Source organism: Lepidochelys kempii, chromosome 10 (genome assembly GCF_965140285.1).
Source record: "Lepidochelys kempii isolate rLepKem1 chromosome 10, rLepKem1.hap1, whole genome shotgun sequence".
Lineage (NCBI taxonomy): Eukaryota > Metazoa > Chordata > Testudines > Cheloniidae > Lepidochelys > Lepidochelys kempii.
In genome coordinates, this window is record NC_136389.1 from 83,251,441 (window position 1) to 83,272,137 (window position 20,697).

Consider the following 20,697-nt stretch of genomic DNA (forward strand, 5'->3'; position numbering starts at 1 on the left):
TGGGGCTATTAGATCATCTTATCCAGTCCTCTCCACAAACCCCAACTCCACGAAAACTTTCTGGCCAGCATGTAGGCCAAGTTTCAGCCTGAAGCAAAATAGGCCAAGATATAAATACACCAGCAAAATGGTTTGTAACAGAAATATTATAGGCTCACTACCAGACCTTTTTTTTTGTAATATACAGATTTCTTGGTGCTGTATATCTAGCCAGCAGAACTAAGTGCCATTATATCTAGTAAAGCACTCCTGAGTCAAGTTGGTTGGAGAAGGTACAGAATTTTTATTAATTGCATGAGCACGCTGCTCAGTTGAAGTGTTTTCTGGCTTCTGGTTTTACAGGCTTAGAGAGCTAGCACTGATATTAGCATAGTCACGCCCGTGCAAATATTAAATCATCTCATTTGCAAAACAACTCCCATGGTTGTATGGTAATGCATGTCCTTGCTGTAATTTAATGACTACTGTTTCTCATGCTCTCGTTTCTGATATTTTCATTTCTTTTTCTTCTCTAGTGCTCAGTAACATGTGGAAATGGAACACAAAGACGCCTTGTTTATTGCAGTAACAATACTAGGACAACTTGTGATCCTACACAGAGACCACTGTCAGAAACTACTTGCTCCCTGAAGCAATGCCAGAAGAAAATAGAAAATGCCAACACTGACTGGTCTGGCAGTGGATCTTCAAGCAGAGAACTATTTAATGAAATAAATTACATTCCCAATCATCACATTTCCCACTTCAGCCCCTCAATTCCGAATAATCCAAAATCCAAAGACAAGAATGTCATAACTGAGGAAGATTTTTCAAGCAGCAGTAACAAAAAGGGAAATGTGTTTGTTGATGATTTTTACTATGATTATAATTTTATCAATTTCCATGAAGATCTGTCCTATGATCCCCTGGGTGAGAAAGACATCAAGAGTGAGGGGTTTAAACCAGATGCAGATGGCGAGGCAGCTAATAACCTGGAGGATTCTAATGAAACGTCTCCTAACATTCCATATAATGTAAAACCAGAAGGAGAACGCAATGAAGGAAACTCAGCAAGAAGTGAGACAAATACTTCCGCAGATGTGCATAATGAAGAAAAGGAAAAAGCTGGGATTGGAGACAATAAAACTCTCTTCAGCATAACTGAAGAATATGAGGATATCAGGACATCTACTGCCCACTACATAACCCCCTCCTACATTGGAGAGGAGGAGGAGGAAATGCATATGCCACTTTCTGAAGATCAGCCATCCACTGAGAATGGAACAAGACTTTATTCTATAAACAGCCAGGATAATCTGCCCACTGATAAAACCCAAGGAGTCCTGCTGACAAGGACCATTTCTGAAGAGGATGCAACAGTCACCATCCCCTCTATCAGTTATCCTTATCTGGCCATCCCCACTCCACCACTGCCTGTTGACAAGGGCAGTGCTGGTGGAGAAGAGATGTATGACATTTGGGGAAGTACAGGAGAGCCTGGAAGCAGAGAAGAGGACAGTAAAAGCACAGAGGTTCCTATTAACAATGACAGCAAAGATGATGGCTTGGCTGGTATTGCCCGGCCAGGCCAGGAAGATACCAATGAAATGGATTTGGTCATCATTGATGATGGTGAAACTGACTCCAAAACCAAAGATGAAAAAGCAAAGGCTGGTATAACCGCAACAGTGGAGAGTGCAGATGTGAACAGGCCCGCACATAACCCACCTCCCCAGCCAACGACAAATGAGCCACTGCATCCTGCAGCAAAGGACACCCCTTTCCTCTCCACTGAACACAGATCTGAGCAGGAAACAGGAGGCACTAGTAAAGACACTGACCCCACTATGGGTTCATATAACTCAGATAACAAAGAACCGGACGACCATACATCCCGTGCAGAGGATGTACAGAACCAGCTAGATGATTTCAGTGCTGTTTCACAGACACACAACCCGCAAGCAGCCACCATGATAGCTCTTCCCCTGCTGTGGTCCATGCCCCCCCACATGCATGAGCCATCCACACAAGAAAGCAGGACACTTACATCAAACAGTCTAGCCCACCAGGGTGCCCAGGCACCAGCCGTGCCAATATCCTCAGATCCAAACCCCACAGCTGGTCCAGAAGGGACGCTTTCAGCTTTGCCAGCCAAGTTAACCACATCATGGTGGGCTGAGAGGGAAGCAAATGAAATAAAGACGACTCATTATACAAAGGATGTGTTTTCTGATGTGCCTGGGGCCCCCCGCGCAGGCCCAAATGAAAGCACGGGCCCGGATGAGAGCTCGCCATGGGGCACCCAAAGGATATTTGCTAATAGGGATGGAGAACACGGACCATCTCTCCCCACGCCCAGCCTTCCAGACCGGCAGCAGCAGGAGGCAGAAGCAAAGGAGGATTCTTTCCTATTGCTCCCTGCTACCGGAGCAGCCCCAGTAAAGACCAGCTGGGAAGTTGGGAGCTGGAGTGAGGCAAGTACAGCTGAAACCTGTGAAAAGAGTAACCCAGGCACCGTCTGGCAGATGGGCCCATTCCTTTAGCAGGGCTTTGTCGCGCGGGGCGCTCTTGTTGGGCTTACTGAAAAGGTGCTTGTTTCACAGATCCATTCTTTCCCTTGGCCAAGCTCTATTTCCAGGTGTTAGCAGAAGGAATCAAGTGGGAAGGGTGCCAGTGGTACACAGGGGTGGTGCACAGAGGTGCCCTGTCCGGGGGTGGAGATCAAGAGCAGGAAGCTGGCCAGAGCTTCCCAGTGCCCGGGCGAGCACACACACTGTTACGCTCCTAAGGGACGTGGCCTGCCTCCCCTGCACACACTCCAGCTCTGCTGGTTGGTGCACAGGGGGTGCTGTTGTACCCATCCCCGTTGGGGCCGTATGCTCCCACTGAAGCAGCCTGTGCCCCCCCCAGCACAAAGGCTGTGGTTAGACCAGCCCTTCCGTTGGCCTCACAAGCGGGAGAGCAGGGAGAAGGCTCCATACTCCCTCCCACACGCTGTGCAGCCACTGGAGGCCTAACCCTAACTTAGCCCCAACTTGGTGAAGCATGGAGCGGCCTGCACAGTCCCATTGTGCACAAAGCCTCACAGGGAAGGGTTATGTCACCCCAAGAGCCAGCCCTCCCCAGCTCCCGAGCGGTGATGTGGCCCAGCCCTCCACTTCGCCCAGCGTCTACATATATAGTACTGCAGTGCGCCAGCAGGCAAGAAAACGTGCTCCAGACCACAAATGGGCTTCCAGTTCACTTCCACTATTGGTATTACTGGACCGCACGGGGGCCCCGTCAGGTCAGGGCCCTTTTGTGCCAGGCACTGTACAGACATACAGTAAAATGCAGACCCTGCCCCAGAAAGCTCGGTTACACCTTTGTGTGAGAGAGCCTTAAAACATGGTAAAATCACAGGGATTCTATTCGCATCGAGACTACAACTTACCAGAAAAATCATACAGCACTGAGTCTGCATATTGAGCTACTGTCGCTAATTATTAGTGTCCCTTTATTGTAAGGCGATAGCTTCCTATGACTATTCTTTGGGTAGACTTTGCAATGACATACAAATGCCTGATGCAATTCATTGCATGGTAATGAAGTGAGAGTCAAAAAAGCACAAAGAAAACATACATTAGTGTGCCTTTCTGCTTCCCCAGAATAATCTGAATTTCCCTCCGCTGCACTTTCTCTGTCAGGAATGTCTTTTACAGAACTCCCAATGTGCAGTGGGTCTTATCTGCTCAGGGACATCTATGTCACAGCAATGAAACAGAATTATGCTGGTTTAACCGAGAGCACAATTTAATCACATATTCTGAATGTGGCTCATCAGTTCCTGATGCAGGGCTAGAATAATGCCCATGTTCAATGACTTTTTTATACATCTTGTGTGCTTGATTGTCTTAGACTGATATTAAGGATTGTCCCCAAATTCTTAAGTTCTGTACCCAAACTTCTCAAGAGTCTCCTTGTAATTAGGCTTTAGTGCTGCATAACCATGAGAATAATGTGTGCTCTGGAAAATAAGATGCAAGAGATAAGGCCAGAGAGGAGAACAAGATGCAGGCTCTACACTTTGGAAGGGGACTGATAGGAGAGAGAAGTTTATCAGAACTTGTATCACATAAAAAGACTTGAGACGTGAACTACAAAAAAAAAGGAATGCTTGGCCTTAAAGGAAATGAGGAGGAGTTTCTTTCCAGAGAGCAGTTAAACAAATGAAGCCAGCAATATTAATTAAATGAAACTCTAAAATTAACCAGGCTAAATCCAACCCTGTTCAACTAAAGACCCTGGAGCTGCACCCATTTACCCCGTGACTTCATGGCCCAGTAGGTGCAGCTACTTCCTAATCAGTTACAAACTCCTGGTGGGTAATGCCAAGTAACAGTCAAATACATGGCTCTGTAAAGCAATACAGAAGGCAAAGCTGGAGTGGACAAGAAAGAACACAGTGTCCCAGCCAGAGCAGACACAACTAAAGTTATTCTAGAGAAGCTCCTTTCCTACTCTTCTTCCTCCCAAAACACAAGGAAGCCTGAAGTCCTCTAGGAATTGATTAGAGAATGAGACTCTTGCTGGGGAATTTGTAAACTAACACAAAGACTTCTCTAGCAGGGATAAAGTTCTCGATTAACTTCTTTAGGATGGTTTAAATGTTCTATAGAAAGGCTTTCATTCTCTGTTACATTCTGTGGTTGTGATTCACTGTTGCATTGACAGAGATGTAACACCACTGACCTGCAGTAATCCAGTGGTGAACGGGGCCCTGCAGGTTTTAAGACACATTTCTGCAGAATCCCATTTAATTTTTCTTGCGTCCTTGTGATTTCATCTTTGTCAAATTCCATAGGATTTTTCCATGAAGACAAGTTGTTTGCTTTGCTGCCTCTGTAGCTCAGTACTCCCTGATTGCTGAGCTTTGGTTTCCGTGTGTGGGTGGAGGCAGGGGTTAATTTTTACTCTGTGTTACTGACTGTGTTCCAGTGTTCCACAACCTGTGGCTTAGGAGCTAGCTGGAGGACAGTGCATTGTAGCACAGGTAAAGATGAAGATTGTGTTGCTGCAAATAAACCTGTCCCTGCTCGAAGGTGTTACCTGAGACCATGTTCCTCGTGGCGTATTGGAGACTGGAGTAAGGTAAACATAAAGATATTCAAACCAAAAATACGGAGGGTATTTGGACTTCCCTTCTCCTTGCCCTTTATTGGTGTCTCTGGGTATGTCTGCATTGCAAAGAAAAACCCAAGTCTCAGAGCCAGGGTTAATTGACTCAGACACGCTGGGCTCAGGCTGCGAAGCTAAGAATAGCAGCGTAAACATTCCTGTTGGGGCTGAAGCCCAAACTAGGAAACCTAGCGAGCACAAAGAGTAACTAAGTGGGAACATAATAGCGCTGATTGGAAGGGAGTCAGCAAAAGTAGGAGTAGAATCACTTAGGGTGGTCAAAAGAGGCATGGGCTAAAGCTAAAGAAGCTGTAGCTCACGAAAGCTCATGCTCAAATAAATTGGTTAGTCTCTAAGGTGCCACAAGTACTCTTTTTCTTTTTGCGAATACAGACTAACACGGCTGTTCCTCTGAAAGAAAGGAGAGTTGTGGGAGGATACTGGGGAATACCTTGGGGGCTTTAGGCTCCCAGAAAGTTTCACAAGAACCCCTCATAGCGCAAGTCTTTTGAAACTAGACTGGACAATCCCATTGAGAATGAATGGTAGGCAATGCTCCTGGAATGGCAGGATTACTGTGGATGATTTTAATAGGTCTTAACTTTCAAGATCTGTGGATGTGGGGACATGACCTCAAAAATCTGTCACCACTAAAAATGCAAATAAAATCCTTCCAGAGTGGAAAGCACTGGTGGTGGAAGTCGTGCTTAGGACCCTCTCCAGCTCGGGCCAGCTACAATCATGGAGAGACCCAAAGGCAAAACCTGAAAGAGTTAATGAAAGACAGAGCTTGACAATTCATTTCTTTAATAGCTGGGTAAACTCAACTTTGCCAGAAAGATTCATGTCTGGACACTGTTACCGCCTCTGCTCCACCAGCCTGACTCCTTGTATTGTTTACTCAGTGCTCCAAGAACTGCGGAGGGGGACTGAAGGTTCGGGACGTACACTGCATTGACACCCGAGAACAGAGGCTTCTGCGGCCCTTTCATTGTCAAGCTGTTTTCTACAAGCCCCCAGTGCAGACTCCCTGCCAAACCAAGCCTTGTCTGGACTGGTATACCTCATCCTGGAGAGAGGTGAGGGGGATTTCTAGAGAGAGAAGGTACATGCAATACATCCTCAGAGATGGGCCGGATCCAAACTTCCCTAGAGTTCAGATGGTCCTGATGCGGGCCTGTCTGTAAGGAATACATGAAGGGAGAGATGGACCAAGTTTTTTTCAATATGTTTTAATAGCTGTTTGCAAATAACCAAACACTATCAAGTGTCTATTAAATGATGAGCTGCCAAACTATGATGAAAACTGGGTTAATCTCAGACACGTGTTGAATGTTCTAATGGAAATTCCAGTAGGCAACTGCTGCTCTTTGTTCTCTTCCACTTGCCCCCATAGGCTTCCATGGGCAGATCAATAGCCCCACAAACTAGGAAACTAATAAATTTGGTGCTAATAAATCTGCTAGCCATCTGCAGTTCCCACCAGGAGGTACCCTAAGCAGGCTGGTGAAGGCTGTCAGCCCCAAAATAGCTTGTAACTTCTCTGTTTTCCTTTCCTATTTTTTCCTTGTTTGCTGGAGATGTCACAGAATGAGGCATTCTGGGATATCATTGGGGAGAGGCATTCTGAGATTACAAGGAGACTTCTGGTATTTGTGAAGCCACATAATGATGCATCCCGGGGTATCTTCAGTTGGAAGATTCCACAGAAAAATGTTTAAATGGTTAATTAAATGTTATTTTTTCACTGATTTTCTCCTTCCCCATCAGTCTGAGCTTGGCACAGTCCTCACACACAGTTCTGCTTTCGTAACCTCCATGCTTACACTGCAGCATGGGATTAGCCCATTATCTTTTATTCCATGTTCATTTTTGCCTTCAGCTTTAAAAGTAGCCTGTCAGCTAAAAAAAGGAATCTGAAGGCCTTGAAATCTATTGTTTACTCTACACTCTCCCAGTCAAATATCTTCCGAACCTGGATCCATTTATCACTAGATGCCCCATTCATTTTCTTATCTGTATATCCAGTAAATATATTTTTTGTCTGGTTTGTGATGTGATGTTTCACATCAGCACTTATTTTTCATTCCCTTCCCTGCAAATACATTTCGCTGGCATTTTACTTTTGCTTAGCCCCATAGTGCAGCGTATAATGGCTATTATTTAAGAAGTACACAGTAGTACCAGACAGCTTGTAGGCCACATTCCACACTCGGTTCAGCTTGTCCGACTCTCGTTGATGAGAAGTCAGTGGGAGTATTGTGTGAGCTTTGCTGTGGGCAGAATCTGACCCTCTAAGTATTTGGATCTAGGAAGTAGTAAATGTATATGAGCTGAAAGCTGCTATAATCTTACAAAGCTGTGTGTGCCTAAGAACCAAACTTCAAATCCATTTAGTATCCTCACTTCCACAAATGAAACCACGCGCCGACAATAGTTATAATCACAAAAATGGGCATTCAACACTGGAGGCAAATTTTTCTTAGGGCTGCTTCACACTGTAATTCCATAAGAAACGAGTAAGTGGGGTGTTTTTCCCTTTCTGGTACTCCAGACTGATTCTGATTTGATGGTTTGTTTGTTTCTCCTTAGTGCTCTGAGTCATGCGGCAGAGGTGAGCAGGAGCGCTTAGTTACGTGTCCAGAATTCGGACGGTGTGATGAAATGTTAAGGCCAAATAACACAAGACCCTGCAACACTCACCCATGTACCAAATGGGTAGTGGGATCATGGGGAGAGGTGAGCAAATGTTTAAGGGAAATAAATGTCTCCTGCAGCTGAATTTCTCTTGGGATTTAATCACATGTATTGTTTTTGTACAGCAGTTTTCCAGGGACTTAATCTCAGATAAGCATACACCTACTATACCACCTGGTCCGTAACACTGATTTCTGCAATCAAGCGCACACAATTGATAACAGAGTTTATAAGGCCTTGTCTACACTTAAACATTTTGCCGCTTTAACTATCCTGGCTTAGTTAAAGCAGCAAAAAAATCCTAGTATAGATGTATAAACGTGCTTCTACCAGTCTAGCTTATTTTGGTTTGGAAAGTGAAATAAAGACGCTGGTATAAATCACCTTATACCACTATAACTGTGTCGATACTAGGGCTTTTCCCCACATAACCATGTTGGCAAAAAATCACACCCCTCACTGCCATAGTTATGGTGGTAAAACTTTTCAGTGCACACCAACGTCCCAGTCCATGTGCATGTACCTGAGAAGTGAATGGAGACGTATTGTGAGTGACTCAGTTTCAATAAATTGAACAGAATATTGACAAAAATAAACCACACTGAAGAGATTCTCATTGACTAGCTTTGCTGAGAAAAGGCACTTGGGGGAATTCGGTTTCTAAAGAAGTCCTGTTTTGACCAGGTACGTTGTAAAAACTGGACAAGCCAGGCCAGCTGTGAAGAAAATAAAGGTTAATGGACATGTGTTGCTAACCGTGCCTCATGTCCAGCCAAACAAGAAGCCTCCCACCTCCTCAGTCAGCAGAATTAATCGAGGTCTGTTCACTTAGCGGAAGCTAACGTTGTGTGCAAAAACTCTGGGTTACGTGCAACAGAAATGCCTTTGTATCCTATACAAACAGAACTAACTGGAGCAGGGGATAAAGGAGAAATAAGTTCTACAAAGACAGTGTAGGAATTTTGCTCGGGTGCCACTCTAAACCTGTGAATAGCGATGTAGCGCATCAATATTTAAGTGCAGTCTCAAATCCAGCAGCAACAGATATAAAATAAACCTTAATTCTGGATGCAGCTGATTATATCCCAGCTAATTAACTTTCTGCAGTGCACAGCTCCCTGTGGTGGTGGCATCCAGCAGCGACAGGTGAAGTGCATGAACACAAACACTGGTGAAGCTGAAGAAGACAGTAGCCTATGTGACCACGAAGAGTGGCCAGAGAACACCCAGAAGTGCAATCCCCAGGACTGTGACCATAGCGAGTCAAGTAAGTGTTTAAAAACTAATGCAGGGTCATATGACTTCAAAAACTGAGCACAGAAAATTCAGGGATTCAATATACTTCTTGCCAGTGAAATTAACATTACATATTTTTCTCTTTAAGCGAGTCAAGCTGCACAAGGGCTTGTGCAAGGCTTTCCAGTGTAGAAATTCTGCATTTCATGAACTCTGCTGAGGTTTGTTATGATCTAAGGGAATTGTAGACAGTTGAACTTTGCTTCCAGTTAAGAAACTCTAAAGTGGGGGATTGCATTCAGAATAAATATTTGCATTAAATCACTTCTGTATTCTAGTGCAATCTTGTTGATAACCCTGTAATGATGCCACAGCTAAAACAGTTTGGATTCACACACAATATGGAGCCCATTTAGGAAAGCTATAATAAAAAAACTTTTGTCATCACAATTTAGAATTATTAATCATCTAAAGGTTGACAGTAGATTAAATTTAGCCATACTCAGACTATGTAACAATGGGCTCACCTTTAATAAGTAAAAAGAAAAGGAGTACTTGTGGCACCTTAGAGACTAACCAATTTATTTGAGCATGAGCTTTCGTGAGCTACAGCTCACTTCATCAGATGTTTACCGTGGAAACTGCAGCAGACTTTATATACACACAGAAATCATGAAACAATACCTCCTCCCACCCCACTGTCCTGCTGGTAATAGCTTATCTAAAGTGATCAACAGGTGGGCCATTTCCAGCACAAATCCAGGTTTTCTCACCCTCCACCCCCCCACACAAATTCACTCTCCTGCTGGTGCTAGCCCCAGAGAGTGAATTTGTGTGGGGGGGTGGAGGGTGAGAAAACCTGGATTTGTGCTGGAAATGGCCCACCTGTTGATCACTTTAGATAAGCTATTACCAGCAGGACAGTGGGGTGGGAGGAGGTATTGTTTCATGATTTCTGTGTGTATATAAAGTCTGCTGCAGTTTCCACGGTAAACATCTGATGAAGTGAGCTGTAGCTCACGAAAGCTCATGCTCAGATAAATTGGTTAGTCTCTAAGGTGCCACAAGTACTCCTTTTCTTTTTGCGAATACAGACTAACACGGCTGTTCCTCTGAAACCTTTAATAAGTAAAGATATTATAGCAGCCACAATACACAGAAGCTGGGCCATATCTTCAGCTTGTATAAATCAGTAGCTTCCTTGCCTTCAATGGAGCTAAGCTGATTTACACCAACTGCAGATCTGGCCTTTTCAGTTAAGCACCGATAATGTCAGTGCTGTTGTTCAACCTTAGAGCCAATGATATTTCTATGAGGCAACAGGAATGGTTTAAAAACCATCCAGATGTTCCAGTTTGGTATACAGGAGAATTGGGATTTGGGGGGTTAATCCTTCGAGGTGCTGAACACTCTGGCCCAAGTCAGCAAAGCACTTGAATGAATGGCACTGCTCACATGCTTAAAATTAAGCCCATGCCTCTGTGCGTGGCTGGATCAGGCTGGAGGACTGAGCCCCTTGGAGGACTGAACCCTTTGCGAGGTTGTTCGTGTGATGCAGCATTGTGCTTTACGTAATGTCCAACAGATGTCAGAATTTAGAAATAGCTTTACAAGAAAACATGGTTTTACTGGACATGAAAACATCTGGCTGGCTGCAAAGCAGATGTTGCATGAGGTTATCACATTTTCATATTAAGTAGCAGGATAGACATTGTACTGTACGCTACAGGTGGGATTTTCAAAAGTGCTCAGCATTGGACTAACTCTGCTCTGTTTGAAGTCAAAATGAGTTTTACCAGGGACGCCAGTAGGTGCAGTTAGGACAGCACCGATTGAAAGCCCCTCATTGACTTTAGTGGGTCTTGGATCAGGCCCCTTATCCTCTGTTTCTGAGAAGGAGTATTTAATTCTGAGCAAATGTAGCAAAAAAATTTGAATTTACTTGGGGGGGAAAAACAGACTGAAGCTTTTGATCTGAACATCCTCCCCCCCCCCCCCCCCAGCCATCTCATTGGCTTTCCTCGTCCTCTCATCAGGACTGGCTAGTGTGTAAAATAAACACTACTAGTTCATATGTTATAAACATTTGTCAGCCTGCAGTTCCACCCACTCAGCGAGGAGTCAAGCATTGCATGGTGAAGATTTATTATGCCACTTCAGATATGAATCATGCGCAATGCGCAGTGTGTCGTCTGAAAAGACAGAATGAAATTTCAGGATCTCAGGCCTCCTAAACATCTGTGCCGTGAACTTGCCATATTAATTTACGTAATTGTCCTGCCATACAGGAGAAGTCCCCTCAATACTGAGTTTTACGAAGGAGTGAAGTAAGTTCCAGGTTTACAGTGCGGGACTCGGCACATCTGTGCAATAATGCAATTGCCATATTTCCTGTAGAGATTGGAAACATTCCAGAACGCATATTGTACCAGCCAGCAAAATTGAACAAACCAGTAACTAGATAAAAACTCAACATTTGCCCACAGGATCTGAGATTCCACAGCTATTTCCTATAATAAGTACAGGGAAATATAGTGCTGCATCATTTCACACACTGTTGGTAAATGTTGTTTAAATGGCATGCACTTCCTTGAATTTATGGTCTCTTTGCCCCTTACTAAGCTGTGCTCTGAAAAGGACTGAAAACCACATTGTCACACGGTGCATTTTCTGGGTTCAGTCAATGTAAATATTGTTTCTAATAGAACTTAAAGCCTCCCATTGTTTGTGTTATCCCATCCTCACATTGCACGTGTGAACCCTTCAGGGTAACTAACCGGAGGGAGCAGATTGTGGCTGGTAATCTGAAAGACAATGGGCAAACCTAATCTTTTAGGGGAAAATCCTGCCCTCTGTCTCCACCATGGCTATGCAGAGTGTTGCCTGGCAAAGTGGAGCCAACACAGTTCTGCTACATGGGAAGGGAGTGATATAAAGAGGGAGGCGTATGCAGCCTGTGGCATGGACATCCACAGAGCAGTGGCTGCCAGGCAGCAACACACATGGGGCAATGCTATTGGATCAGACACTGCATAGACCTTCCTACCCTGCCGAGGGGGCACACTGGCAGCTGCTGCAGCATCAGAGCTGCAGAACAGCAGTAAGGTAGGGAAGGAAAGGGGGGTGTCCCACAGCCCTTCGGCGCTACCCAGAACCCAGCCCAGCTACTCTGGCAGGTTGATGGGCTGAGAATTTGGGCCTTTCCAAGCTATATTCCTTTATTACATTTATAAGGAGCAGCTATCATTCTTTTTATGCATGGCTTTAATGTATTTTTAGGACCTTCATTAACCCCTGATATTTTATTCTCTTTTCCTGCCCCCTTCCTCATGTTAGTGGGAAATGTGTAGTCCCCTTTCAGATCCCTGCACTGGCCAGGAAAGTGGCGTGAATGGAGGAGTTTTGCCCAGTTCGTATATTTACGGGGGGCTCTCATCTGTGAAATTAACATAACTTTCTGAAGGATGCTAACGTAATAGGAGATGACAGTCTTGCCTTTAAAATAATACAATGCAGAGCATTGATAACAGCAGATCGCTCGCACCTCCTCAGCAAGCTGGGGCAGCTGGAATGTTCCCTTTTGCCTGGTTCACCACCCCTGACTAAAGGCAGGTTTTCTCCTATTAATAAAAAGAGTTTTCAGCTAAGTTTTAGTCCTTTCAATGGTCATAGATTTGATGCATGTTTTTTAGGCAGTTTGTGGACACATGTTTTTCAGCTCTCTACATCTGAATAGCCTAGCAGATGGGTGTGTAGGTCTGCAGGGTCCTTGACTGGAGTTATTTTGTAATGGCACCAAGGAATATCTAGCTTGGGGAAGGCAAGGCAAGCAGCTGACGTGCACATAGGTCCAAATCAGAGTATTCAGAGGTTTCACGTCATTAAAAAGGAAAACAGCAGAGAGAAACGTTGCCAATATGGAACCTCGGGCGATTGATAGTCCTTGTGGATGGAAAATCATATGGCAATATACAATGATTGTTCTCTTCCTTTTCCTCCCTTTGTTCTCATGCTGAATAGCAGTGATAAATAGGCTCAAAATATCTCTGCACTGATATATATTTGGATGAGTCGCTTCCCCATGGTAATAGGACTGTATTTCTATAAGCCTAGGAAAGCCTCATGCCAGAGGCATAGAGTGAGAAATGTGTGCCAAAGGGCCCTAGTGATGTAAGGGGCCCTTTAGCAAATGACCCCTGCTACATGTGTTTCCTTGAGTAAAGGACAGGTCACAATGATCCTTTCAGGGTGGAGGCTGCACAAGAAGCACTTATGATTAACCCTTTTCATGGTTCAAATTCATGCACTCAAGGTGGGGGAAATTCTCATGCTTTGGGGCATCTCCACGATGCTCCTTTCCTAGGACAGTGGCAGTGTGAATGCCATAATCTAGCCCATCGTGGCCAGCCAGCAGGGGGTCTGGTAGCCATTGTCAGTGATACGATAAACCACTTAAAGTAACCTTTAACCGGCAAAAAGAAAAGGAGGACTTGTGGCACCTTAGAGACTAACCAATTTATTTGAGCATGAGCTTTCGTGAGCTACAGCTCAAGTCTCTAAGGTGCCACAAGTCCTCCTTTTCTTTTTGCGAATACAGACTAACACGGCTGTTACTCTGAAACCTTTAACCGGCAATTATTTCTGTCTATCGTCAGAGCTGCGCCGGGGTACAGCTGTTAACAGCCATGCCAAGTCTCTGGGCTGCGTGGGGTTCTTGGGCCAGGCTGGTGGCCTTGCCCCTACATGCCCATCACATTCTCCTTTCACCCAGACTGAATACGAACCATGGAAGGGTTAACAAACGGTCTGGAATTTAGACCCAGATCACACTGATTAGGGATGCAACAAGGCAAACTAGGTGGGGTGCAAAGCTGGCTAATGAGGTGTCAGTGGTCATGGTTAAAATACAGGCATTTAGAATGGGGGGTTAATATGCCAGAACCAACCGATTGCAGATGAATTACCTGCACTGTAGATTGAACTCACCTTTTGGAGCTTCGAGCCAGAAATGTAGGTTAATGCCCAGGAGCAATCAGAGGCTCCTCTAAGAGCTGGGTTAATGCTGAACAGTTCCAGTTCATAGCCATGTGTTTTGAAATGCAGCAAAACCCAAAACACTGGGATTTCATTACTCTAAATGCAGGAGTGCTGGGACTCGGGTGACCAGACGTCCCGATTTTAGGGTCTTTTTCTTACATAGGCTCCTATTACCCCACCCCTGATTTTTCACACGCGCTGTCTGGTCACCCTAGCTGGGAGAGTTTTGTAGAGTTTACACAGAGCAACTGATAAAATGTGAAAAACTAAATCCTCTTCTGCCTTCCATTCTACCTCCACCCATCCTTCCCCAAGATGCAAACAAGAAAAATCCTTAAACTCTCACCGTTTTAAACTAGGTCAAAAACTGAAAGCAGTAAAATCATCTTAAATCCACCTGTCCCCTAAGAAGTCCCTGAGTTAAATTGGTGGCAGTAGGCAATTGTTTTCCTGTGGCCCATTGCAGAGGGACTCTGAACTTTATTTCAGTCCAGTCGTGCAAACAACTGTAACTTACTGGGACTCTGCTTCCCACACAAAGCAAAGAATACACGCTGCAGATTGTGAGAACAGGGCAGTCACCTAACCTACTTGTGAAAACAGCCTGTCCAAATACAGACAAGCTGACGTGAGGTATCCCTAAAGAAGTCGGCTCTTTCCTTGACTCTTAGAATTTTGATGCACATTTTCTTTTCATTTTGGTTCAATCAAGAAAGCGTCCACTGCTCGTAAGCGGCCCTCACTCCCTCGGGCAGCTGTGGTTCAGAGCCATGGGATGTCATGTTACGAAAGGCGTGGCTAGGTTCCTAACAGACTACGGTGGTGGAGTTTGCAGGCAGAGTTAAGTGACTGGACTCAGAAGAAGCTTGCAAAGCGTCCTGGGGGCAGCTCAGCGGGCCGTGTAGCATTTTGTTGTGTGACACACTCTGGTCAGAGAGACCTTGACACTCGTACCCTTCAAAACCTGGTGAAGCTGTGGCTGCGTGAAGCGATAGTGCCCCTTGCTCATTGTGCTCAGATAGCAGCTTTGCAATGTCCCAAAAGCCAGCTTGCTATAAGTCACCTATGTTATTGACATTGAGCACATGCAGTTACCATGAGTGAAAGGAGATTCACTATGCAGGGGAGGGGAGAAGTGGCTGCAAACCCTCTGACCCCACTTAGACCAGTTTAAATATCGCTGAGTCACTGACACAGCGAGTTGTGAGGCCTCTTTGCTTACATCCCTGACAGACTCGGAGGAATATCACATGCTGTACTTGAATGCTTGCAGTGGTTGATCACACACAACCGTGTTATAACCTTTACTGCTTTGTAAATCATAATTTCCCCACGCTCTCTTATTTTGCTTGGTCTAAAAATTATCCAAACCAGCTTCAGCAGTCACCAGCAGCAGCAAGGTGAAAAGAAAGTTATCCAAGTTATTTTTGCCCCAGATGAATAACACGGGCAGCTTTCTTTGAATCTCTGAACCAATACAGCTTAGAGCAACCCCCATTTGTCAGAGATGGAATGTGGCTGGGACTAAGTGGGACTAAACAGTTTCTTGGATTAAGGAAGGGGAGAAAAAACAATGGCTGGATTTGTAGCTAGGTTATCTAAAGTGCCAGTATCTCTCCCCTTTAAATCCAACAATATTTGAGTATTTCTGACCAGGCAGCTCCCAGCCTGTTTTGTTTGTAAACCTCCATTTGCATCGTTTAATTTTAGACCATAGTTTGGTTTTCCAGCCCCCTGCCTTCACTTCCTGCTCTGTGGCAGGGATAAGGGAAGCAGACAGGACAGGAAACTGAGGAGGCCATGGCCCAGCGACTGTCTCAAGGAGCCAGTTATGGAGGTGTGGCAGGCCCACTTCAGTGACAGCAGCTGGCTTTTGGATTGCTGTTTGGCTTGGAGGCAGTTCCCCCAAACCTTCAGCCCTCCCCCAGTTGGCTACAGTGGAAGGGAGCCAAACTGGCTGGCTGCTGGGGCTGCAAGTGGCAGGCTGGGAGGAAAAGTTCATAGATTCTAAGGCCAGAAAGGACCAGTGCAATCATCCAGTCTGACCTGCTGCATTACACTGGCCATAGGACTGCCCTAAATTAATTCCTGTTTGAACAAGAGCAGATCTATTAGAAAAACGTCCAGTATTAATTTTAAAGTGTCCAGTAATGCAGACTCCTTAGTAAGTTGATCCAATGGAGAATTACCTTCACTTAACAATTTGCACCTTGTTTCTATTCTGAATTTGTCTACTTTCAGCTCCCAGCCATTGGATCTTGTCAGACCTTTGTCAGCTAAATTGAAGAGCCCTCTATTATCAAGCATTTGTTCCCCACGTAGGTAGTTATACACGGTGATCAAGTCACCTGAATTGTCTCTTTATTAAGCTAAACAGATTGAGCTCCTGGAGTCTCTCACTAGAAGGCCTGTTTTCCGGTTCTTTAATCAGTCTCATGGCTCTTCTCTGAACCCTCTCCAATTTATCAACAGCTGTCTTGAGTTGCGGACATCAGAACTGGACACGGGATTCCAGTGCCAAATGCAGAGATAATATAATCTCCCTATTCCTACTCAATATCACCCTGTTTATACATCCAAGGACGGGGAAGTTGCTGCCACTGAGTGTCTGGACTGTTTAGTGCCTCTCAAGAGTCATCTGGAAAGTGGCAGAGGAGCCTTTATCCCTCAAGTGGCTCTGACTATTCACCCTCCTTGTAATCATCTTTGGTTTTTGTTGCTCTTTCCCCCAGATTTCGTGGGTGCATGGGAATGTACTCAGGAGCATTTTGGGGGCTGAATCCAAATCAGATTGTGCTACTATAACCTAGAGAAAAGTAAAGTGCTCTGCAATACAACTAAGTAATTATGGCAGTAGAATGAATCTAAGACATCAGATTGACAGAAATTTACTTATTTCCATAAATTAGCCTATTCTAACACTCTGTTCCATCATACTATTACGTAGCTGACAGCTGCAAAGAGTATTTTTTATGATAGTCAGGCTGTGCAGATAATCAACCTTTGGGAACACATAAAATCAGAAAGCCAGCCCTGAAGCTGCAGGGTTTTTCCACAAACCAGTCACTTCAGAGCTGCTTACAAAAGGCTAGTTGATCTTCTGATCTGTTGCATGAAAATTTAACATTCCTTTCCTCTGCCACTCTTACCCCTCATCACTGTGCAGCTGGGCTGCCATAATTGCAGTTATGTACCTATTTAAATTTTGGAGGAAGCATATTTGTACTGTTCCTATACGGGGGAGTCTGAATTCCCAGGGACATTTTGAAGAAACCTTGAGCGAGAAGCAGGACGGCCATACCAGGAGGAATAATAACTGCACAAACCACAGAGAGAAGGAGAGATCTCAGTTTCAGGAAAGTTTTGTGCTTGCAGTATCATTATCCAATGCCTACAGTTATACTTTGATTCCATCCAAAGCATTCTGTGGCCAGGTAGCATGATGAGTAGACTATGTAGTCAGCAAGTCATAGAAATAATTCTGTCCAGAACATTTACAATACAAGAAATCACTTCTTGAATTTTCAATGCCTTCGATTATTTATAGCCATTATTATGCACATCCAAGTTATACCTTCATTCAATCTGCATCAGATCCGAGAAGCAGTCTCCTCCCGTGTGCCCCGCACACACCAAAATGGTGCTAAATTGTTAGAGCACATCTAGGTTGGTAAAAACATTGTTTTTAAATGTTTATAGTGTAACTTTTTAAAAGTAGATGAAAACTTCAAATAATATAATTGCACACACCTGTAAGGCTTAAACTAAAATTCTCCCACTCCCAAGATAAGTAGAAGTCTGGAGCTGGCAAGGGGTCCTCCCTTGGGCTGCTAGAATTCAGAAATAATTTGTGTGCTATGAAATCTTCCTTTGTTCACCTGTGTGGGCTGCGGAGGCTGCACATTGCCAAGCAGGAGGGGGGTGCATCCTCTTCTCCTCCCTCTACCCAGTACTGCCTCATAGTATGACCTCATCAGTCCACAGGGACTGCATGGATGATCTTCTCAAAAATCAAAGGCACTTCGCCATTCGAAAGGGGAATGTTGGTATCTTAGAAGCTCATAATTGAAGAGTTGTAAATACTAACTGGCTACTTCCAAAGAAGTATCATGTCAACATTCACACATCTACATTTGCAAGAAGTTTGGTAGTGCTCTTAGGTGTATGTCATTATTTTACTTGGGTGCTCTGCATCATAGTAAGAAGTTATGTTGTGCATTATTTATTACATTTCAAAAGATCTAAAAGGCTCTCATAAGAATATCACATATAGGAAGGAGACCATCAAATGTACACTAAAGTAATGATCACTTATTAGGACTAATGGTTCTGATTGTGATCCCCCTTACTTATACTGAGTAGTGGCGTACCGGAGAGTAATGCCACTGAAATCAACGGGGCTACTTTTAGAGTAAGGTGCTACTCAGTGTGAATAGGGGTAAATGTTTCAAATAAAAAAAACATTGCTAACAAAACCTAACCCTAATATAGGGTGAAGGAGAAACACCAGACAATTTGCATTTTTCCTTTCTAGAAAATCTCTCATCTTGCTCTGTTGGTGATTTTTTATTGGACAAAGCCTGGCATATGTGGGATGGAAATCAGATAGAACAGATGCCAAATACATGTGCTTTCATTTCATGTCTTTCAATTCTCTCTCTGTTATCCTGAATTGTAGATCAGAATTTTATGATAAAAGTCTTTAATGAGCAGTGAGATAAACACTGCTTTAAGGAGAAAGATTTGAATCATAATGTTGCTCACCATAAAGTTTGGCAGTAGAAAGAACAGAGTAGAATTTCTTTCTTGTGAAACGTATCTGAATATTTCCATTCCTGTCCTTGAGGAAAGGTTAGCTCACTTAGCAGCAGCTTAAGTACTTATGAGTTCAGTGGAACTTCTGCATCACTTTCGCTCAGAGCCAAAACATCACTTGATGCTAGAGGAGAACTGGGCACTTTGGCTTAACTAAAATCATTTCACATTTCAGAGTAACAGCCGTGTTAGTCTGTATTCGCAAAAAGAAAAGGAGTACTTGTGGCACCTTAGAGACTAACCAATTTATTTGAGCATGAGCTTTTGTGAGCTACAGCATTGCATCTGATGAAGTGAGCTGTAGCTCACGAAAGCTCATGCTCAAATAAATTGGTTAGTCTCTAAGGTGCCACAAGTACTCCTTTTCATTTCACATTTGTTTCCAATGTTCAAAAACTAGACAGAAGATGGAGTTACTCTGCCACAAAAGATGAGGCCTGGTAATGTACTGAGCTGCCTCTGGAGTCTGGAAAAGTAGGAAGAACAATTACAGCTTTTGCTGAACAGTGACAACTGTGATCTGTGGTGGGTGTAACTGGCACCGAGTAGGATGATTCTCAGAACTGAGCACAATCTCAGGATACACCGAGAAGACATTCCTGAATCAATGAACCCTCCCTCCATGTCTGCCATTTCAAGTTCAAGCTTCTTTCCTCACCCTTGAGGCCCTTTGCAGCTCTCCCTCTAACTACTGTCTTGTGACCTTACCTCTCTTCTCTCCACACTGCCAACAGTCCTAGCCTTAAACACCCGCCTGCCCATTGTCCCAGCTGCCTTTGTGCCTTCTTCCACACCACCCATTGTGCCTGGAACCATGCAATGGGCTGAGCAGGAGGGGCAGCAGGGCCCTCTCCTCCTTTAAAATCTTCTCAAGAGTTCTGCTGCAATGGCGCAAGAAATCAGCCAACAAGTGATGGCGAGGCTTCAGGCAACTCCAGGAAAAATGTATGGGTCAGAGCCTCAGCTGGTGTGAATCAGTGTAGCTTTAGTCAGTGGCTTCAACGAAGCTGCATTGGTTTATACCATCTGAGTATATTTGCACATAAAAATTGTGCGTATACGTTGCATATATTTTAGTGTTTTCTTTCCCTTCTCTTTGTACGTCACTTGTCGTTTTAGAGCCAGACGCAGTGAAGCAATGCTGTTCACTTAGTGGGATTACTCATGGAATAAGGTGCTACGCACTTTAAGCCAGTGGATCTCAACCAGGGGCACACATACCCTGGGGGTACGCAGAGGTCTTCCAGGGGGTACATCAACTCACCTAGATATTTGCCAGTTTTACAACAGGCTGCATGAAAAGCTCTAACGAAGTCAGTAGAAATTAAACTTTCATATAGACAATGACTCGTTTATACTTCTCTACATACTATACTCTAAAATGTAAGGACAATATTTATATTCCAATTGATTTATTTTATAATTATATGGTAAAAATGAGAACGTCGGCAATTTTTTGAGTAACTGTGGCTATGACACTTTTGTATTTTTATGTCTGATTTTGTAAGCCAGTAGTTTTTAAGTGAGGTGAAACTTGGGGGTACGCAGGACAAATCAGCCTCCTGAGAGGGGTACAGGGGTCTGGAAAGGTCGAGAGCCGCTGCTCTAAGCAACAGCATCAGATTTTACCCCTTAGATCTGTGTTTGTGCAGCGCCTAGCACAATAACATCTTGATGCTGATCAGAGCCTTCTGGGCACGACAGGAATAGGAGTAATAAAAAAAATTATTTTTAAACACTTGGGATGTACGAGGTGATTGGAAAAAGACAAATGTG

At 44.2% G+C, this 20,697-nt stretch overlaps 1 protein-coding gene across 2 annotated transcripts in view; it reads left to right on the top strand.

The window, feature by feature from the left end:
* Nucleotides 1–20,697, top strand: part of ADAMTS7 (ADAM metallopeptidase with thrombospondin type 1 motif 7) — a 141,590-nt gene that overhangs the window by 89,366 nt on the left and 31,527 nt on the right. For both annotated transcript variants that reach the window (XM_073304523.2, XM_073304524.2), the window contains 5 exons: nt 516–2,453; nt 4,957–5,109; nt 6,042–6,215; nt 7,729–7,875; nt 8,941–9,100. In XM_073304523.2, the coding sequence (XP_073160624.2) occupies nt 516–2,453; nt 4,957–5,109; nt 6,042–6,215; nt 7,729–7,875; nt 8,941–9,100 (2,572 nt within the window). The remainder of the gene's footprint in view (nt 1–515; nt 2,454–4,956; nt 5,110–6,041; nt 6,216–7,728; nt 7,876–8,940; nt 9,101–20,697) is intronic.